The sequence below is a fragment of the Zophobas morio genome, unplaced genomic scaffold (assembly GCF_036711695.1).
Source record: "Zophobas morio isolate AGI-343-1 ecotype UQ-CSIRO unplaced genomic scaffold, CSIRO_AGI_Zmor_V1 ptg000030l, whole genome shotgun sequence".
Classification (NCBI taxonomy): Eukaryota; Metazoa; Arthropoda; class Insecta; order Coleoptera; family Tenebrionidae; genus Zophobas; species Zophobas morio.
Window position 1 is genome coordinate 11332363 of NW_026972135.1, and position 23098 is coordinate 11355460.

General features: G+C 35.1%; 1 protein-coding gene and 1 long non-coding RNA gene across 2 annotated transcripts in view; one reads left to right on the forward strand and one right to left on the reverse strand.

The window, feature by feature from the left end:
- Window positions 1-11156: 11156 nt before the first annotated feature.
- Window positions 11157-23098, forward strand: part of LOC135137994 (cuticle protein 16.8) — a 43054-nt gene continuing 31112 nt past the window's right edge. The window contains exon 1 of the mRNA XM_064067797.1: window positions 11157-11393. Coding sequence (XP_063923867.1) covers window positions 11385-11393 — 9 coding nt within the window. The 5' untranslated portion in view covers window positions 11157-11384. The remainder of the gene's footprint in view (window positions 11394-23098) is intronic.
- On the reverse strand, window positions 13951-14390 carry LOC135138089 (uncharacterized). The gene is made up of 3 exons (XR_010281974.1): window positions 14302-14390; window positions 14038-14245; window positions 13951-13972 (listed from the first exon to the last, which is right to left on the reverse strand). It is a non-coding gene; the product is annotated as an uncharacterized LOC135138089 (long non-coding RNA).

The window sequence follows — 23098 nt, forward strand, 5'->3', positions numbered from 1 at the left end:
TTGTGGGTATGGTAATAATTTAGTTTGGGAACGAATATGAGCTTATTTACATTTTTATTTTACGTTGTTTATTTTATTTTATTTTGCTGCTATTTAAGTTAATATTGTCCAATAATTGGATTGTATCTGTTGGGCAGGTTCAGTTTCAACGGCTCCGTGATCTTCTAGTGTTGACTCGTTTGCCAAGAGATCAAAAGTTGTAAATTCGGTGGCTTGTGGTGTGACTTGTTCTTCTCGGGGTTGTTCAGTTTCTAAAGATCTAACATCTTGACTTATCACAATCTTCTTTACGAATCCCATAGATGATAAGCTTTAGACTCTTTTGAGTACCCCACAAAGAAGCATTCAAGAGCTTTCTGATCGAATTTGTCTCGTTCTGGACAAATGTTTTAAAATGTGAAACATCGGGTTTGTTACCAAATCGAGCTTCATATCGAGTTATGTCGCTCAACGATCTTGTTAGAGATCGGTTTCTGATGTGGGCTGCTGTAGCAATGGCTTCAGCCCAAAATTTAGTTGGTAATTTTGCTTCCAGAAGCGAACATCGGGCCATCTCTACCAAAGTACGATTCATTCTTTCAGCTGTTCCATTATGTTGTATTCGTTGTTTCCTGACTCCAGCAGCTTCGAATTGTGTAAACTCAACTCCACAATACTCTAGACCATTGTTAGTGCGAAGAACCTTAATTTTATATCCAGTCTGATTTTTTATGTATGACTTCCAGCACCATATCTTTAGCAAAAACCTTGTTTAGGTCATGTTCATTTAAATGTCCATAACGTCGGTACCATTTTTCTGCTTCATTCACTTCATGACTTGCTACATAAAACAATTTACCTCTCTGCTGCTTTTTGCTCTGGACCCATAACCTGATGGATTTATTCGTGGAAGATAAACACTACTTCGATGCTACACACAACGTTTAATTCAAAATAATAATACGGCTAAAAAATGTAACTAACAATTCTTATGTCATTTTTGTGTCGGTTTTAACGTAAAATTGCTGGAAAAAGTCTCCCCATATTTGTACTTTTGTATGAGATGCGGTCCCTTAACTCGTTCATATTTTTTACTTTCTTGGATCACGCTGGCGGATTTAGTGATAAAAATATTCCGTTATATTATACTGGTTTAAATGGCCCACTGTGTTAAATAGAAACGCTATTAACTTAATTAATTCATAATTACACAAAAAAAGGTACGCCAACGCTTAATGTACAGAGGTTTTGCTGTTTTTGTTAGACATGATATAACTCAAGCTGTTGTGAATTCGATCAGATTATGTAACTCTCAGAGGAACACACTTTTGAATTATTTGCAGCTATCTACAAGAAACAGTCTTGTGTTTTATACATTTATCGTACACCTACAGGTGATTCTAACAAGTTTCGTGATAAGTTAAGCGATGTTCTTGATGTAGTATACAGTAAATTTAAATAAATGTGTAATAATGCGAGGATTTAAATATTAACGGCAATAATCCAACTGAATTAGAAATTCTGAATGAAATTTTTAAATCATATGAATTAAATTCCTTAATCAAAGTTTTAACAAATATTTAGTGCAGTTCATGCAAAATGCATCCGTTTTAATGATCGTCTTTTGGCCCATTATACTCAATTGTTGAAAGTTGCATTAATATATGAAACACACTTACTAGAGCGCAGTCAGGTTGTAAATAAAATATCACTGAAATTAGACTCGATGAGAGAATTTGAAATCTAATTTTATCCAAAGATATATTATTCCGTTCAAAGTATTGCAAACTCATATGATATTAACGTTGCTTTTAATGATTTGTTGGAGTACGGATTTTCGAAGTCTAAAAAAAAATTGTACTCGATTCGTTGAAGAAAATTATTGATGAATACTATAGGACAAATATATACTTTAAAATCCAAAGTCTTACACAGGGTATGCTTTCAGAAGGACGTCGGCGACTTTATTGGCAAATGCTGGAGTTGACATTATTGCACTTAAATGTCACGGTGGCTGGAGATTCTAGTACAATAAAATATTCATATATTCACTCCGAAACAAAAAATCTAGTCAATTATTAGTAAAAGTTACTATTGATTACTTACCGAGTTCGTGTTCAAGTAATATCAAACATCGCTGTTATTTTTTTATTTCTAGGGAAACTAGCCATAGTGTGGTATATTCGATTTACAAATTTTCTTAACTTCTAAATTGTGCCATACCGGCTAATTTTTCCACTCTAATATCTGAATTATTATCACTTAAGCTTTAAAATGTAAATGGTAATGGGGTGAAATGAAGGAAAAGCAAAAATTTGTAAATGTAATTAAAAAAATATTATTTTTTTATGTATGGAAGAGTCAAAAAAATATGAGAAGCGACGAAGAGCAGGACAAATTCCAAAGTTAACAAAGAACTAACAAATATGTTTAAACATTTGATTCAAGGAATTTTAAAAACGGCCAAATTTCATGGTAATAAAATTCATTTACATCAAGCTTTAGTGCCGAGTGATTTTGGAACAAGATTAAGTTTTATAGCTTAGCTCACACAAGCACGCGAAATGGCTTAATAAGTAATATTTTGTGGTTAGATGAAAGCCGTTTTCATAGTAACAATTAACGATAAAATAAATAAATTTTCACTAGTGATTTGTATAAAAAAATAAACCATATCAGTGGATGTACTCGTACAAATCAGTTATGAAAGTCCTAAATTTTCTAACACGATGGTGTACCACCACATAACGTACGAATTGTAAGCAGTTTATTTAATTAAAATGGTGTGGTTGGATGGAACGGCGGATCTTCCGACCTCAAACCCCTAGATTATTCGTGGGAATACTTAAAAGAGGGCGAAGTCAAGAGCTAGGAATTTGTTGCAAACAACTCTAAGCAAATTACTCCAATTTAGATGCAGTGAGCATTTTTTAAGAAAATTTACGGAAAACTTGATACTGATATTTTACCGTCGAAACATCTTTTCCGAAATTCTTGATATTATAATTAATCACTTCTCAACTCACTGTTCGTTTCCTAAGACAAACTGCGCTCCAGACCAAATATAAACAAGTGTGTTTTCGTCTTCGTTGAAAAAAGATACTTTATCAAAACATTACAGACATTTTTGAGCCATAGCCTTCACGATGAAGTACCAATTTCTAATTCCCCAAGAGATTCTAACAGTTCTAACTTGATCGTCGTAATAATTCTGTTTATATTAAATTTTCTCTAATAGTGTGCAGTTTTTACCGGAGAGTAGATTAAATTGTGAGTACCTACTTGGTTATCTGAGAAAATAAAGTTTAGGTGTAGTTTCCACAGCCCTGTTTTAACTTACATTCCACCACAGAAACTTTATTTATCCCACTTTAAATCCTGCACAAGTACATAATAAAAGCCATCGCCGACAATTTGGCTCAGCATAATTTTCATATTATTAAGCCCCAGCCCACCGAGTTTTGCGTCCCTCCGAGCCTCCGACCCTTGCAAAGTTTTTTTGTTTCTGACCGTCACCCACGCCGTTCCCGTTTCTCCATTTTTCTGTAATACATTACATTACACGGATATCCGGCAAATTCCATTCCATTTCTAACGAAAAGGTTATCGCACAGCCATAAATTCATTTAGCACGAAAATAATAGCAATAATCAAGCATTCCCATTGAAATAGGTAATTGCAGTCCTCGTAATCGGATCAGCGTGAGGGCGTTATCACATTTCGAGGGTGAGGTCAAAGACGTACAACTTCTCTAACCTCCAAGGGTATAAATTCCCACTAGAAATTCACAGAAAATGCGAATAATTGCCTCGAAGAAAAGTAATCCCTCATAAGTTCGTGTTATGACGTCGTATTTCGAATGGAATGTGTGACATGTTCGGAAAACGCGCTGGCTTTATTAAACGCGAACGGTCATGTTGTGGCAGTGCTTTATGTCAAAGTCGCTGTTATTAATATGAAAGCGCCGCATTTAACAATTTGCATCAACAGATAGCGGTGAGATATGTGTGGATGAAGTGGGTTAAGTGTGTCTGGATTGCGCGGGTTATGCCATGTAGAAATTTACAGGGACGAAATCTATTTATTTATAACTAACAGTCGATAGCGACAGTATTATTCGGATTACAAATGGAATCGAGAGGCTGAAAACAAATTGGAAAAAGGGGTAACCAACACTCTGTCTATGTACAAAGTGTTTAAATTGTGTGCCAAAGCTGCAAAGTTTGATTTCCAAAGATTTACTGATGGTAATTCCTCATGGCTTTGTGTGAAGTGTTCTGATAGTGGCTCTAGAGATAATAATTCGCAGATCTCCACACCGGAGCCGCTAAATACTAATCATATCCATGCTATCATGAATAAGATCAAGCAATTATGCAAGGAACCCAAGCAGCAACTTGTCGTTTAATTCACGTCAATTTTTGGTCATAACTCGTCGGCGACGTCATTCGACCAAAAAATCACGTGAAAATGACGAGATTTTTATGAGTTACTTCTGACGTCAATTAATGACGTCAAAAGGCTGTCCCTTCTTCGTCATTTTTTATAGATTATAAGATCAATTACATGTGGGTCGTCGTATTCTTTAAAAAGTGGCCTTCATAATGCTTGATTATATTTAGAGCAAAAAATACAACGGCTTAATTAGAAATACACCAAAGACAAGTTTTTTTCATTCTAATAATTTCTAATAAAATAATTATTTCTGAAAACTTGTTTACTCTGGAAGTGTTATTTTGTAAGTACCTGCTTGGCAAATTATAAATAGAACATCTGGGGTTGAGCGAAAAGACCCAACGACACAAAGTCATAAAAATTCTTTGTCCATTGTCCCTAAAACGGGACAAGTTTTGAAGATTTGAAGAATTCCTTCGTCGAATTTTGATTTTATAAAGACGTTTATAAAGTGATGACGGTTACCAAAAAATTCGAGAGTGATTAATATTCAGTTTTATTAAATTTATTCTTATCCGTATTTACTATACAATACATCAGATGTTTGGGGCGTGCATTCGGACTTTACCTTTTTTCGTTATTTATGTTTATTGCGCTTCACAGAGAAGCATTCCAATATTTCCAATTTCCAGTTGGTTCTCAACCACCGAAACTTTCTCGTGTATCCGTTACTCACTTCATTTTTAACGTAGTTTTGTGCAAATTTATGCCATTCAGTGTGGGTTGTACTTATTTATAGTAGGTAAGTTAATATCTAATAAAGTAATGATTTTAATTTTTACGTGTTTCTGTTATTTTTGATAATTGTACGTAGATAACAAAAGCAGTTTTTTCAGATAAGCTGGAAAGACCACCATTAATCACTGAAGATACTCCCACTGATTATGAAGAACTTACGGTGATTGTTTTTGAAAATGAGGCGCTATAAAATATTGCAAAGGTATGTTACTGCAATTTTTTTATGAACTAATGCTAATGAACATAATTTTATTATAGATTTGAAATAAATACAAAACACATGTGCGAAACCAAAGAAATGCTAAAGGAAACGAGTGAAAAAATTTCCAACATGGAAACGTCATCAAATCTGACAACTGAAAAAGAAAACAAAAATAAAAGTTATGCCGGCAAGACCACACCTAAACAAATTTTGACGAATTACAAGATTATCTTTGCCTATTAGAACAAGCAGATTTCTTTGTAAGTTAAAAAAATACAATGAATTCATATATACATATATAACATTAATATTGGATATTATATACCGGTAGATGCCTGTAATACGACGATACTTTTTGGTAACTTACTATTTACACATACACATTTCGCTTCATTGTAAAAAGTATTGACAACGAGATTTTCCTGATAGGCTGTACGTTTTTGTCAATGCAACCATTTTACGATTATCCGTTAGATTCAAGTAAATTTAGCATTTTTAAAATACAGAATTTGTCTTCTGCTTTAAGCTGTAATCCCTTAAATTCAATAATAGTCAAATGCTTGCTATTGCCGATAGATGAAAAAATGATTGCATTTCCATTAATCCATGCACTCTAACGGGTTTTTCTTTTCAGTGCAATAAATTGAGGCAAACTTAAAAAACTTAGTTTATTGATATGATTGTTAAAACAGAATTAGTTCTTAACGATACTTTTTTGTGTGTTGGGGATAGTCAAGTCGTCGTGAATTAGATAGTTTTACATATACTATGGTGTTACAGTGCATTTTCAATCAAGTAACTTCAACAATGCGATTCAATTGTCTTTTCCCTTTATTCTAGTTTTTTCTTTAAATATTTATTGTAAATAGACTTGTTTGTGTTTTTAAAACTGATCTATAGTTTATTATAGTTTTTTTTTAATATCCTTTGTAACTAAATCGATTTCTTTGTGTTTTAAAACTGATTTTTCTTTAAATAGCATATTTTATTGCAACGTTTATTTTTGATTATACATATATTGTACAATATCCTTTTTTTTGTTTATACTAATTATACTCGTAATTACCTGTATGTAGATTTGTTTGTGTTCTTAGGAGTGGTTTATCTTTAATTTGTGTAATTGACATATTTTTTATTTGTTTATTGAAGTTGTTGGTTGTACAAAATTGTAGTAAATTTAATTTTTTTACACTAATTTGTTTTAACTTTAATTAATATATACTTTGTTTTGGGCTTTACTTGGTGATTATAACGAATTATAATATTTTAGTTAAGCTAAACAATATAAAAAAATAAAATTATTTCAGCGTTTTATTTATTGCATATTTTTTTCTAAAAATCAAAATATAAAAAACGTCTTAAAATGGACAATAAATGCCGTCTCTAGGACGTCAGTAAATCACATCAATAATTCGTTAGAAAATGACGACTCTAAGACGTCAGTACATCACGTCAATAGTTCGTGAGAAAATGACGTCATCTAGACGAGACATTTGACCGTCATTGGTACGTCAATATCACGTGAAATCTTTGGTCACTATGACGTAAATGATGACCATTTATTCACGTGAAAAAGACGACATCATGTTGCCTGGGAAGTTTCTGCTTTAAAAGCTTCTCAAAAGGCATTATCCAATGATGTTGCCAAATGCAAAGCGACACTTGTAACGCAAACAAAAATTTTACAAACTCAAACTGAGCAACTGACTGTCCACGAAAAGTCAATTGCTGAGCTTCAGTCGGCCAATAAATACCTTTTAGCACATGTTGATGGTGTTACTGTCGCATTGGAATTATTTAAGCAGGATCTGAGGGCTTCTTCTTCTAGTGCTGACTTAGCTTCGTCAACAGAAGATGTCATAAGTGAAGCTGTCGAACAAACCCGCAGATCCAATAACATTATCATCTATGGTATCACTGATACAGACAACACCGAGCTTGACAAGGCAGTTGTCTCCAGACAATTGGACTGGACTCTTAGCAGAATGAGCAATTTCTCCACCACAGTCAAGAAGCCTAGAGCTTTAAAACTAATGCTTATCAACTCGCAAGTGGCTAGAATCGTTCTACTAAAGAGGGCGACATGTTTACCTTAAATCTCTGAGAACTGAATTGAAGAGTCGTCAGGAAAAGGGTGAAAGTGATATTACTATCAAATAACACTTGTTCAATTGTTGTTAATATCAGAGTTATAAGGAATTGAACAATTAAAATGGAACTGAGTTTAGATAACACCGAAACACGTAGCAGAAGCGTAAGGCGCGGCTCCTAGGGGGGACTAGCGGGATTTATCGCCCCATCTGCACAAGGGGTGCAGACTTTGTATAGAGTCAGTGGGGACGGCCTGGACGATGTGACGCTGTCAGCCTTGACATCCAACCAACAGTTTTCGACCGTAACGGCCTAGTTAGGACGGCATGTTCGTCATGGAGATGTGCTGTGACGATAGATGGAATCACCTTCGCGGGGGAGACCAACCCGGACCGGGAGCCCCAAACTCCGCTTGTGCTAGAACGCCCCAGGGGTATTTTTGTTGTGCTCCTGTTAACTGCCGTAACTTTAAATTTGACGCCACACGCCCGTAATAACTTGTGTATTTTCATCCAGTTACTTTAATTCAGATTTTGCTTTGTTTTATTTTATTAAATTTGTGATATTCAAATAGTTGCACTGATTCAAAACATTAGCGTAGTGTTTTTGTACTTGTTTGGTTTCCATATGTGTATGTATGTCAATTCGCGGTTGTCTTTTCTTTCGTATTTTTAAGGTGTTTCATTTGCAATGTATTATATGTCGATGAATATACTATAGGGGGGTTTTGGGGCTGAGGAGTGAATGCGAGATGGCAAGTCCGTGTCGCCCTCGCTGGCAGCTCCTTTCCTCCTAGAGAGGGGGCGCGATTTTTAGCCGCCTCCCAAAAATTTTATCTATTATTTCTTGCGCTCTCGCAGTGTATACTCACTTGTATGAAAGAACGTCTTCCCGTCATGCCAAAAAAAAAACACAACGTAGGCTTCTTTGTTTAGGCGATCACAGCCAAGCCCAAATTTTGAATTTTTGAATTTTTCGCGGGCGTTTCAAACTTTTTTTCAATTGTCAATTTAAGGCGGAAAGTTTGGGTTATCACACCCTGTTGTTACTAAAATTATGCAACGCATTATTGTTACTAACATGTATAGATTTTGCGCTCAACATAATATACTTAATACATAAAACGCAACACGGATTTATGCTAGGCAGGTCAGTTGTTACTAATCTTTTAATTTGCATCAATGATTAGACCCTTGCTGTCAACCATAATCACCCAATTGATGTCATATATTTAGATTTCTCGAAGGCTGCTTTGCTGCTTAAGCTTGATCACACTGGCTTCCGTAGCCAACTATTATCCTGAATTAAAGCATACCTTTCTGATCGTAAATTTTGCGTACGTGTTGGGATCATTTCCCAGATTTTGCTGCGGTTTCTAGTGGGGTCCCACAAGGTTCCGTTCTTGGTCCATTATTAGTTCTACTCTATGTTTCCGACCTTCCTCTGCACGTTAAATGCAAAATTTCTTCCTTTGCGGACGATAGTAAATTATACATATGGTAATCCACTTTCCGATTATGCACGTTTGCAAAATGATCTTGATCAGATCTCTCTCTGGTGAGACTAAATGCGTAGTTCTACGTTTGGAAAATAGTAATCCTAAATTGAATTATACAATTAATTCTGTAATTTTAACCAGTTCCGATTCTTATTGTGATCTCTCAAAGACCTTTAATACATCATCCCCATCCGCATTGGACGCCTTTTCTATCAATTTTGTTATCCGCTTCTTGAATATGGATGCATAGTCTGGAGTGTAGATTGAATCAAAGATCTCAACCTTATTGAACCCGTTCAAAGATTAGCAACGAGAATTCCTTATGGCTACCACCATATATCTTACAAGGAACGACTCTCCAACCTAGGTATCCTAAGTCTTGTAGATCGTCGAAATAGAGGTCACTTAATTTCTATGTATCGTATACTTCACGCAAATTTGAATTGCGAACTTACTTATATGTTACCTTTGAACCGCGACGTAAAAGAGGTCAAGAGAACTTGGCTCCTTCCTCGTAGCACAGTAGTTCTTCTTGGGTTTCGAAAGGGCGCTGCTGAAGTACTCGATGACTTTTTCTTCCTTGTCCTGTACCTGTGACAATACAGCACCTATTCCGATGTTGCTCGCGTCCGTGTGCAAGATGAACATTTCCGATGATTGAGGATAGGACAGAATAGCAGATTACCTACTGCGCCTAGCCCGTGTTACACTGTAGAGAAATTTTAAGTTCTGATTTTGACAAAATAATGTTTCCAACATCCGACATGATGGCGGTCACAAGTATAAAACCAAGCAAAAACAAAAACGATGAAAGCAATGAGACGACACAACGCAAGGGATGAGTGAACAATGAAACGCACCGGCAACGAAATGTCGGTACAGTGTAAAACTGGCTTGGGAAAAAGCCTCCCCCAAATTTTTCGACCAATAGGCAGTTGAACACGTGCTGATCACGCGTCTTTATTGCTGATTCTTTCACCTGAATATACTACAGAGCATAGTGCGTTCTTCAAACTTTTAAAGGTTGCTTAACATTCAGCGGTCCAATTAATCTGAGATTTCAAATCCGTCAGCAATATCAGCAAACCCGTTGACATACCTTCTGTAGTACGTGCACAATCCCAAGAAACTCCGGACATCGTGCTTATCTCTTGGTCTTGGCCAATCGCCAATTGCATTGATCTTCGTTCCCGGAGTTTTGATTCCGTTTGCCAAAACAATATACACCAAAAATCCTACTTCTTTTTGGAAAAATCTCGCCTCTTTTTCAAGCCATAATTCCCTTCTTGCAGTCTTTCTGGATTGCCCATCGCAACTTCCGCTTCCAGGATTTTCTGCCGCCCGAACGCCGTTATGGACGATTAGTCATCATCGACGTACATAGTAGAACCCATAGGCGTCGTACCAGGGTGGCGTATGGATTTCTTTCGTAACAATATTTTCAACGAAATATTGAGCATTTTCGGCAAGATTGTTATGGATAGCACGTTGTTTATTTGTTAAATAATTCGATTTTCAAATGCAAACTGAAGAAGGGGAAACGTTTATTCAAACGAAATTTTAGAAGAATGTGAAGTTGGCCAGGGAATGATTTAACGAAATATTATTTTGTCAACTTTAATAAAAATGTTAAATATCGAAGCTTGTTTGAATAATTACTAATGTAAATGGATAATCAATCGTTGCTTGGCAATTTTTGCCATAAAGGCCAGTTTATGCCCGCATTTGGGTACTTATAATCAAGATTATGATTGTAAAATAGAATAAAATATAAAAACTATAACACATAATAGAATTAAAATTCTACATTATTTCATCAAGGCAAGGTATAAGAGAAAAACTGACACAGATTCAGCATCAGCGTGCACAACTTTGTTCCACCTATTTCTCGGCTTGATGATTTTTCATGGTAGACCAGTGTAATTTAATAGTTGTTCGCAGCACAGGTGAACACGCCGTAAACCAAGACTCCGCTCGATCGCTGTAAATTCTTACCGGATAAAAACTCTTCGCAGCAATGGCGAAAATAAAAATCTATGACATCTACCCCACATTGACTCCGTTCGTTACGTCAGTTAATTGCGCAAGCAACCTGTGCTAAAAACAACAAAAAAGAAAAAAACCAAAATATTTTGCGGCTTCTATCATCGCACTTTATTTGTCATGCTATAATCGCTCATCCGCGATGCGTCCGTGAAGAGGAACAAATTACCAGTTTTGCATAAAATGAAATCATCTTCACATAAAGCCGTCAAAACATGTTTCGCTCATTTATAAAAGTCACGTGATTACATCTCGTACGCCGTCGACGTGATTTTCGAGCCGACTTTCACTAAAACCACCAAATAAATTTAGTTTATTCCCAAGAGGTGAGCCGATAAGTTAGACTAACACCACCACCACGAAAAAATCCATCAAACAATGAAACCGGTAAGTCTCTTCCATCAAATCACACTCGAATTTCACTTTCGACCCCGCCGCCTCCGGCCAGTCCTTGTTCCACTTTCGGCAAAAACCAAGAAAGTCGCCTTTTGCAGATTCTTTCCTTTCGCGTTTAATAACTAACCCAATTAATCAAAATTTAGGCCTGCGTAGGGTTAAGACGAGGACATTTTCGGCGTCGTTCTAAATATTTTATAAGCGTGAAAGTTTTCATTTAGGGCGCGAATTCGCAATTTTAGTTAGTGCCGGGAGACTTCATATTTTAAAATATATGGCGCGTTTATTAAGGCGGCTTCACAACGACGTCGAGGGAAATCTGAATTGATGCTTAATTTTTGAGGCGCGCGTGCCATTTCGGCTTGCTTGATTAAATTAAAAAAGAATATTATTGGGATTCGAGGGATTTGGAGGATGAATATTCATGATGAAAATATTTTACACGTGGAACGCGGTGGCTTTTTTGAATTTTTTATTAAGGATTCGTAGCGGAAGATCAAGGTTGATTGAGTTGTAAAGGTCAGGTTGTTGTTGCTTCGGTGCGAGGAGATGTGCGATGTATAATTTATTTGTTTCTTTATTAAAAATAAAAAGAAAAAACAGTCAGTGAGATAAATGTAATCAACTGACAACAAACTTGTAAACATGATCAAATCATTATTACACAAGCAGGTAGACCAATCTTACTCATAATGTTTGTCGGCAGAAAAGTCAAATTATATAATATACAAAATGGTTTCTCTCAAAAGACCAGTCGTTTATATAGCAGGAACTGTAGCAATAAAATCTGAAATGTAGCTTATTATAATGGTCACTATTATCATTATAATTTTTAATATAATTGTTGGAAACCTTTTGTTATTTACCTTATTTAAAATCAAACACAAACTTTGTATTATGATTATATTCAAAAACGAAACTTAGTTTTGGCTGATATTCAAAACTGCATATGTGTATTATGTTCAAAACATCCGCTAAACATCCTTTCTATCAATATAGTGGTTACATAACACTTAATAAATGTATCCTCGACATGACAAGATAAAAGTATTGTTTTGTTTTTCTGTACAAATCGTTTACCTGACCTGTTGGGATTATTATACCTGGTTCGTCTCCACAAAGCGAAGATTAACCCAGTAGGGAGTTAAAATCTAAAGCGAATTTAGCACAGAATTTGTTAGGAAACCATGGTACATAAGCTCTTCAAACATCATTTTAACGACTTTGAGGTGTATTTTTCTGTGAATTGCACTTTGCATTTCTCTGAATAATAACACTGGATTTGGTTGATATTCGTGGTACTCTGTTATGTAGGCTTCGGATTTTAGGTCGTTAAAAAATGAATAAAAGGAGACATTATTAAGTCCCAAAATTGACGAATTAAGTTATAAAAATCTTAGTTTAGGTTAAAAACCTGGAGGAAAAAATATTTGCTCAACGAAAAAGCATACATCAAAAAATATATATTTAAAAAAAAAACATTAAACAAAACATTGTAGAAACAAATATTTTGTTTAACAAACAAAAAAATGATTAAATAAATAAACGATCTATAGTTACGTCCCCTAATTCTAAGTTATTGCAAAAAAATGGTGATTAAATTAAAGCAAGTCGCATTTAACAAAAAATAAAATATTAATTCAGGTATTTAAAATGAGTTACAAAAGCAAACTATATATTTCTCTAAATTTTCGATTGTAAATTTACACCTTTGATCGCTTAAAACACTTTTAAGTTTTGAAAACGTGCGTTCCACATCACAAGAAGTGATGGGTGCAAAATTAAATATTGAACAATCTACGTTTTCACATATGTATGTATTGTTGGTAGCATTTCCATTACCGCAAATTACGTTATTTACTGAACATATAAAATCGTGTCCTGGATTCTTTTTTAATAGAGAACATAATTTTTGGAACGCCATTTCCCCCACCTTTCCTGGTGTGTTTTTTAAAGATGTAGGTATACACTTTTTCCCACAATTTCCATACTTTGGTTTAATTTTAAACCTATAGTTTCTAATTGTTCTATTGCATCAGCAATAATTTTTAAGTGAGATTTAATGTACAAGAGTTCATTTTTAACGTTTGTTTTATTCATCAGGAATTCTTGAGCTTTTTTAATGCTTTGTGCAAATTTTGGCTTCAAATGACATTACAACCTAAAAATATTCAATATAAGAATGATAGTAACAAAACCATTATATATTTACTGACTTGTTTTAAAACATCAAAGTGTTCTGCATAAAATAATGCTGCTTGAATCCAAGTGCCCCACCTGGTTAATACAGGTTCAGATGGGAGAGGTGTATTTGGTAAACTGTTTTTTTAAACTCTACTCTTATTGGTGCTTTTAAAAAGATTTTTTTAACACGAATTATCCCATTGACATCTGGATAATTCAGTCTAATTGTTTCAGACACTAAATGTAACCCATGTGCCATACTTGTTAAGTTGTTATATTTTCATAAAACACCTTCAAATTAGTACCAGTTTTGATCATGTATGAAGCACCATCTGATACAAACAATTTAACTTTTTTGTGTTCAGTTCCTTTTGGCCACAATAAAGCTGCAAATTAACAATAATTAAATAAATTATAATAATTTCAATGCTTAAAATTAGCAATAGCACACCCAATGATTCGTTTATAAATCTCGAGATTGTGTTGCTATTAGTTTTATCAAGCTGCTTCAAAGCTAGTAGAAATGGACGGCCAGCTTCTTCAGAAGATAACTTTCCAATTACTAAATGGGCTATGTATCTCCCTAATCTGTCCGTCGTCTCATCGACGCTAGCCCATATATTATTATTGCCAATCGAATTTCTAATTTCCTTAATTACCTGTAAATTATAAAATTTATTTAAAAAAGTTTTTAAATAAAAATTCTATTGCTCACCATATCGTAATCTTTCGGTAAATATTTTTTTCTCAGAGTGCTTTCTGAGGGTAAATGCCGTCTTGTAGGTATATTTATATGCATAAAATTTTTAAACTCAGGACAACTAACTTTATTTCATGGAATATTTGCTGCGGTAAATGCCCTACATAAATCAGTGCAAAATTGCGTAAAATCATTGTCAGAACCAGGGGCGGCTTGTCCTATGAGGCAGGTGAGGCAGTGCCTCACCAATGAATTTTACGCCTTATTAGGATTTTTATTATTTTATACGGACACATTTCGGCCAATAATTTGTGTCTTTTTTCTAAAATTTTAAAAATAAATATAGAAAATTATATTCTTATTTTTATCTCGGTAGGTACTCGTTGCTCCCTTAATTAAACAGCGCGCTTAAACACTCGGCACAACATGTATTTTGTGACGCGAATGAGGCCGACTCGAAGCTTGCCTCTACAGCATATATAGAAATCATGTCGTTAATAGGCAAGCAACCTGCAATACACTTATAAGCGGTATGAGTTGAAAAAAGACAAAATTGAGGCTAGCCTCATTTCCGTGCTTGCAAAAGAGATGGACAACTATATTATTTGCGCGCGGGGAACCTGCGATTGCAATGCAGTCTGCATTCGCAGGAGTATTCAAAATTAGGCCGTTGATTGTTTTGCCACAAATCTGTGTGTGTATAAATTGATTCAAAATTTCGGTAACAGAATTTTGTCTTAAAAGTGCCTACGTTTGCGTGGGTCGCGTTAGTGCTTTGTGCTTGTCATAATTTGATTTCGGTAATCGTTATTTAAGATTACGAGTAAATCGGAATTTTTCTCTACTAACGTTAAATGACAATGGCAGTTCTGTTTTTTCTACTTTCACGTATGATGATAAATTGTATGTAGTTAAGGAATTAAAACCGCCGGTTCCTGATTTGAGTAAATCGTTAATTGATCCATAAAAAAAAAATTTAAAATAAATCCGTATTTATATTTTATATTTTTTTCATTTTGTTTTTTGTTATAAATCAAATTAGCTTTATTTTATGTTGTATTTGATCTTTTTCGATATGTTTCCTTTAAAGTTTATTTTAATTTTGTTTTTTGTTAGAAGTTATATTAGTTTTTTCTGACCACGCGTCCCTTTCCTTTTGTCCTGTCATTCTCATCCTTTCCTTGCAAGACCTCCTTACACCTTCACGTTGGTTCTTTGTGGACAGTTAAATGAGTTTACAAATTTGTTTATTTGACTAAATAGAAAATATTTAAGTAAACTTGATTTATTTATATTTTAGAGCGTTTTGTGCTGTGCCTCATCAATTTTTCAAGTCATGAGCCGCCCCTGGTCAGAACTAATATTTAATAAAGTCTGCTTACTGGATTTATTCTTGTTCTTTTTATGTGCATTACCACTGCAGTGTTGTCCAAAGTGTGATTTTTTTTCGCACTTAAACTAGGAAACAAAAATGTGAACATAATTCAAGCTTCAGTATTTTAAATGTTTACTTACAACTTTTCCACACACTTTGCAGAATAACTCATTGTCTTTGGTTGAAGAAAGAAATTGAAAATTAGTGTCCAAATTATTCCCTAACCATAATTTGATTTCATCTTTCATGGATGATTTAACCTTAGGCATTTTGAGGATTCTTTACTGTATGCACCAAAAACAAAACAGGCCCCAGCACACTCACTAACACGCAAAGACACTCAGTATCACTAACAATAAACTTCTAAAATAAAATGCTTTTTCAGAGATTCACCTCCTTCCGGCTATAATCTAAATGAAATGCAGGCCAGCGTTGTCAGTTGGCGACACCAACCCGTACCATTAAACTCAAGGGCGTTGTTTACAACCCATTTTTAAACAATCTGCCAGCCAAAGCAATGAATTCACGGAAAATCTCAATTCTGCAAGCACGTCCGCTTCGTTGGTCGTGGAATCCTATTTTAAGCCTTTTAAAATTTACAATTAGGTCGTTTAATTAACACTTTAGGTCTCTAACGGTAAATTAGGCATTTTAGGTAGTAATAAATGGGCGTTAAATAAACAGAATTTTTTAAATTCGGATAAATATATAAATTTCGCTGCAATGCCTGAAGTAGACATAAAAAGCCAAAAACCTAAGATCCGGAGCCTAGTTATTTATTAGTTAAACTAAAATCTATAAATAAGACTTTATGGTTTTGAAATTTGCTTAACGAGAAGAAAGAACAACAACTTTGGCAAAAAATCTCGAAAAATATAACTTTCAAATAAATCAATTTTATCAAATAAAATTTAATCACGTGTATAGTATAGTAATACTCCTAGTATATATCATTATCAATACTCTAAGAATATATTTCAGCAAACACTTATCTTGCAAAACTTAAGTTTTTCGGTTAATTACTAAAGGAATACTCTGGCTCATTTTTGCACCTTATTATTAGCAAAGTTAGGCACAGCGGAAGTGATGGGCAATCTCCCAAACAAGTGTTAAAAAGGACGGCGCGACATAAGGCGATAAATTTGGCTGGCCGACTGTGCAGTCTCAAGCTATATCTAATCAAGATCATCACGAAAATTCTTGAATAATCGAGAGTTTGTCTCGTGTTTTAATTGTAGATATTTTCGAAAAATATTTAGATAGAAAAGAATTCAGAAGAATACATTTATCAATATTGTGAAAGTTCGATTAACAAGAAAAACTGAACCTTGATCCGCAATGTCATGAACTCTCATCTTTGTAAGCTTTACATGCCTAAGGGATCCAGCAACGCCCATTATCAACTTTTATCACAATATACCTATATTTCGACTTCCACAGAAATTTGTTCATCCCTTTCCTGGTCCCGGAATTTTATTATAAAATTTTATTGCGAAGTAATTAAATGCATTTTGCGATTTTTGTACTTCTTTCAGGCATAAATTATTTCTGTGTCTACTATTATGCTCGTGTATTTGACTGTGTTATGAAAAATCATTCTCGTGTTGTTTGATGTATATTAAACAGTTATGAATATAGGCAGAAGGTAGTGTTAATGCATTTAATTTGATAAAACTGAGCTCTAGAGACTTCTCTGAATTTTAGATTTGCTATTATTCGAATTGCCTTTCTCTGAAGTCGGAACAGACGATGTCGTGTGGAGGTATGCCCCCACAATAGCATACCATACCTAAGATGTGAGTCACATATTACGAAATACACATTACGGAGGCATTCAAATGGAAGTTGATCTTTGAGACATCTTATTAAAAAAATATTTTTGGTCATTTTTCTTGTAGTAATCTCACCATGAATAGTCCAAGATAACTTAGAGTCCAGATGAAATCCTAGAAAATATGCGCGTGTAACATTGTTCGTTGAGCTTTCAGATTTTTTTAGGTTGTGATAACCCAAACTTCCCGCCTTAAATTGACACTTGAAAAAAATTTGAAAGCCCGCGAAAAATTTAAAAATTCAAAATTTAGCCTTGCCTGTGATCGTCTAACAAAAGGAACCTACGTTGGATTTTTTTCTGAAAAATGGCGGGAAGACGTTCTTTCATACAAGTGAGCATACACTACGTGCGTGTAGAGAGCGCAAGAAATAACAGACAAAATTTTCAGGGTGGGGCTATAAATCGCACACCTTCCCTGGGAGGAAAAGAAGCGACGAGCGATGGTGACTCGTGACTTGCCCTCGGGTTGCCCAATGGGGGCCGAATCGCAATCGCTTTTCAGCTCCAAAACCCCCCTAGAGTTTTATTCATCCACATATTATACATTACAAATAAAACATATAAAAACATGAAAGAGAAGACAACCGCGAATTGACAGACATACACATATGAAAACCGAACAAACACAAAAATACACATATGTTTTTGAATCAATGCAAATATCTGAATATCACAAATTTAATAGAAACTGGATGCAAATACACAAGTTATTACACAACACGAGCACAACAAAAATACCGATTAGGGCGTTCTAGCACAACCGGGGTTTGGGGCTCCCGGTTGGGGCTGTTCTCCCCCGCGACGGTGATTCTATCTATCGGCAAGCCTACCGCACAGCACATTTCCATGACGAACATGCCGTCCTAACCAGGCCGTTACAGATGAAAACTAGTGGTTAGTCACGGCTATAAATAAGCTAACAGCATCACAACGTCCAGACCATTCCCCTGACATCTACACACAGCCTGCATCCCTTGTGCAGATGGCGCGATAAATCCCGCTGGCTCCACTAGGCACCGCGCCCCCGGCTTCTGCTACACGTTTCGGTATTACTTAACCTCAATTCCATTTTAAATGTTCAATTTCTATGACTCTGATATTAACGACAACTGCATAAGTGTTAAGGTTTCAAAAGAGCAATAAACAACAATGAAATTCGTCATACAATCTTGTGAAATTTTAAACAACAAATAATTCTTATGTGAGATTAAAATTGGACATTAGATAACATAACATTCATCAACAAAATATTTACAAAACAAAACTAGCAAAGATTTATAAAACATAAGATCTAGTGTGAAATAAACTTGTGCAAAGAAAAATATTATGTGATGTTAAAACTGCAGAGCATGAAATTTACGTTCTATTAAAATTACACAACAAAGAAAATTATGCGATAGAGAAATATTGCAAAGCTAACAAAATTTACATGAGATTAATACTTCCCATACTTTATCAACGATTCAAACAAAGAGTTTACATTATGTCAAATTATGTCATGATCCAAGTGATTAGTTACTAAAAAAAAACAATTTACTTTGAGAGTCATCGTTACGAGGAAAAAGCTTCTCGGTGATGTATATTTTAACGTTGCGAGGAAATGCCTCGGTATTGTAATTTTTAATGTTGCGAGAAAATGCCTCGGTGATGTAATGATAATAACGATGATAACTGCCTAAGCGAAGAAATTATTTTTAAACCCCCGCCAGTTCACAGTATAATGAGCTGTATTAATTTAACTGCCAGAAATGAACTATCAGCAATCTTGTGTGAAGAATTAAGAAGTGTTATAATGTAACACTTACGTATAAGCATCCAGAAACCTCATTCATAACTTGTAAACAAAGGTTTTAATCCTGACTAAGTGAATTTCATGAAATCTTCTAGCAAGTGGTTTATTTAAATAATCCTGATCGTTAAATTGTGTTAGCAATATTTAGTTAACGATTAAACTCCTAACCTGAACTGTGAATTTACAAACAATGAACCAAATTTACACGTGTTAGCATCGATCAAGAAGTCGCATCTTTCCCGTTAAAAGTTGCAAGAATTAGTTACACGTGTTGGGGAAAATTGGGCTCCGTCGGCGTTACGATTGATTGTCGTTAAACAACAAGCTTCCTCCCTTTTATTAACTACCAAACCAACTAATTTAACCTACCTGACTTACAGCGTCTTTTCACCATACTTGCACTCACAAAACAAAACCAATTGATTAAAATTCGGTCACCACAGGGTAAACTTGATTTTTGTAGTTTTGTTGATGTTTAACTTTAGATTGTTAGCTGAAAACCAATCCAAGGCTTCGGACTGTTCTAGCTCATGATATGAAGACGACAGTGTAGGGTTTATTTTATTCAATAAGCTGGTATCATCCTTAGATCATATAATAAATAGATACCACCACGCCGTGTTCTTTCCCTAGAAGAGCCTGTGACGACATCCTCCTGTCACATATCTCTCTTCTGCATAGAGGGATTAGAATGAAGCTATCCTTGCCTGATCACTATTTGAATTTTGCGCGCCTAAATTTTAGGAAGTGTGTCTGAACTAACTACGTACGAAAGATGTTGACAGCTTGATTTTATAAATAATTCACAGTAGATAACGAAAGGAATAGTAAATTATTGGGCAGTGATTGTGATCCTTTATGTTTACATCACTTAAAATAGGATCTTTGGTCTAAATTCTAAAATTGTTTTTCGTACAAGAACACGAAAGAGAGGTTAGAAGAAACATCTGTCAAAGGCGATTTGTTGTGCTGGTGCGGTACAAGGCTGGAAGTGAAATAGACATATACAGATGAAATGCATATGACAAAGATGAAGATGTGGTGATCACACAAGGATAGCATTATACTACTCCCCTTGACGTAGAAAACGACAACAGATAGCTTCATGTCTAGTCACACCTTTCACTTTGAGTATTGGTATCTATTTATTATATGATCTAAGGTATCATCCCCATATAAAATTGAGCGGCATTTAATAGACGATGGAAAATCGTTAACGAAGATGAAGAAAAGTAAGAATTCAAGGATAGACCCTTGTGGTACCCCTTGATTTACTGGGAAAGATTCAGAAAAAGTGTTTGTTATAGGCGGGTAAATTTTTAAAAGAATATCATGAAACATACAATCGAAGGCCTTGGATAAATCCAAGAATGTCACAGTACCCTCTTCCTGGGCCTCAAAACACGATGTTACAAATTCCTGTAAATTGATAAAGTTTTTCGGTGTTTCGGTCAGCGTTCTAAAGAAGTGTGCGAATTCGTTAGCAGACTCACTTTCCCTACTTTTTAACCAGTCCAGCAATATGGGTATTCTACCATTAGACTGTGTCGAAGTACTCTAGCAAAACCCAGAACCCAGAGAAAAAAGTGCAAAATGTAACACTGGTTACATTTTGCACCTTTTTCTCGCTACACCATTTCAGATACCGCTCGTAAGTTTTTTCATACTTCAGTTTTGATTTTGCTGGTAATACCACAGGTAGAACACTGGTTGCATCTTCTTCTATATCTGAGGAAACACTCTCCGAAAAACGTAAAATTAAGCGTTGTTGAAAACATCCAACTAGTCACTATGGTATCAAAAAATTTAGCGCACTTTGAATAAATTAATGCATTTAATCGCCCATACTTTACCACTGCCTTTGATTCGAACGCATTATGTTACGAAAACACTCTCCGTTGACTTATTTATATTTGGTCTGGCGCGGAGTCTCAGTTCGCACTTCTCCACCGGTGATAGGAACCGAACTCGATTACATCCGTATTGACAGCAAGTTACGCAAATGTTTGCAGCTTCCAAAAAATGAGCGGTTGTTTTTGAGTCACCCTGAAAGATTTGTGTCAATTGCAATAGATACGGCATAGTAATAATAACAATAGCAATGTTGCACAGTGAATATGTCTGGGAAATGGGGTAACCCTCAATAACTTTCTTCGATAGTGATAATACTAATAATGGCAGTATTGTTTACTGGAAGTTTCGAGGAAATCGGGTGAACGGTCAGACAATTACTCCACAAATATGAATGCATTGATAAAGCGCAAGACTAAACTAAGTTTCTAATGAGTTTTCCTATTGAAAAAGTTCCAACCAACATTTCAGCAAAGGCGTGTGGGTCAATTCTGACATATGTACAGTGTAATATTTACAACAAGAAAGAAGAATAACTTAAGTCTTACATTAACGTCACAAATTGCTCAGTCCTGGAGGTTTTTAAGAATTTCAACCTTACTCATAATTTGTAGTCTTTGACACTTCTAGTGAGTTGCAAATTCGACATCAGTTCCATCGCGCTAGAGATCCTGGAAAAGTTGAATTTCTCTTCTCGTCATAAACTTTCCAAGAACACGCGACCCGAGTCTTTATTATATGATTTCCTGCATCGTGACGCTTTAACACAATAGCGTCAGAACATACTCGATCGACACAATGGCGAAATATTTTGAAATTAATGTCTATAATAAAAAAAAATACATTATTCAGCATCACCTTGTACTATAAATAACCACTAGTACGTTACTATTTACTACATCTACGACAAATTTAGAAATTAATTATACACACGTGAGCCCAGTCAGATCGAACTCGGAATGTGGATAATGAAAAAAAAATACAGGGAAGGTAGTCTATTTAGTTTGAAAGCAGACCATTCCCCAGACGTAAATAAAAACGCAACTCGTTTCTATTTTTTCTGTGTTCATAATTATCCAATTGATATTAAAACAAGCTGCTCTTTTCACTCTTTATTAAATATAGCACCTCTCAAGGGCGCCGTAATTAATAGATAAACCGTAATAAATAATGCAATAAATATCCAATCTGCACCCTATCGACTTTAATGGATTATTTATTAAGCTGATGTGTAGTTCATTTCACCAAAAAAATCCATACCTCATCAGGAATTTATTGCGCTGACCCAGCTTTAATTAAATCCAATATAGTCGGCGATATGAACTTGAGGAACTCATAAAAAACTTCCAGTCGGCGTTACTTATACTACTTTTTGAGTAGTGGGGGCGGGTGGTGGGGGAAGAGGGCCTTGTTCCGGAAATTGAATAGACGCTCGTCTTTATGTTTATTTGTTTATACCCCGATTTTTTTTCTCTTTATCGATGTCTCCTTCAACTTCCGTGATTTATGAAACGACCGCAAGTTTTCTTATTATTTATTCCGCTCAGTTGGTGATACTGACGTGTTATTTGGAATTGGGTCGGCAAGTGTTTAATCGTTAATTTCTTTTGCGTCCCTTTAAATCGAGTTAGATTCAATCACGTGATCCGCCGTAATAAACGTACGTACATGTCGTCTCGAACACATCAACTTGGCATTTTTAATTCATAAAGGCCCGTAAAACGACAAGGGAAAATGTAATTGAGACTGTCGTTAAGAGGAAACATTGCTCCGATCATTAATCCAAACTTTATGACGTTGTCATTATAAATTTTATAAGTTGGAGCGTTACGAAATTTGTAGAGATTATTTTTATAATTTGTCTTTTCGGCGGCGGTACAGCTGGGAGCGGTATTAAAGGGACGATGTCATATTCATATTCCTTGTGTTCCTTTACTTTCGAATATCTGCGTTCATTTTT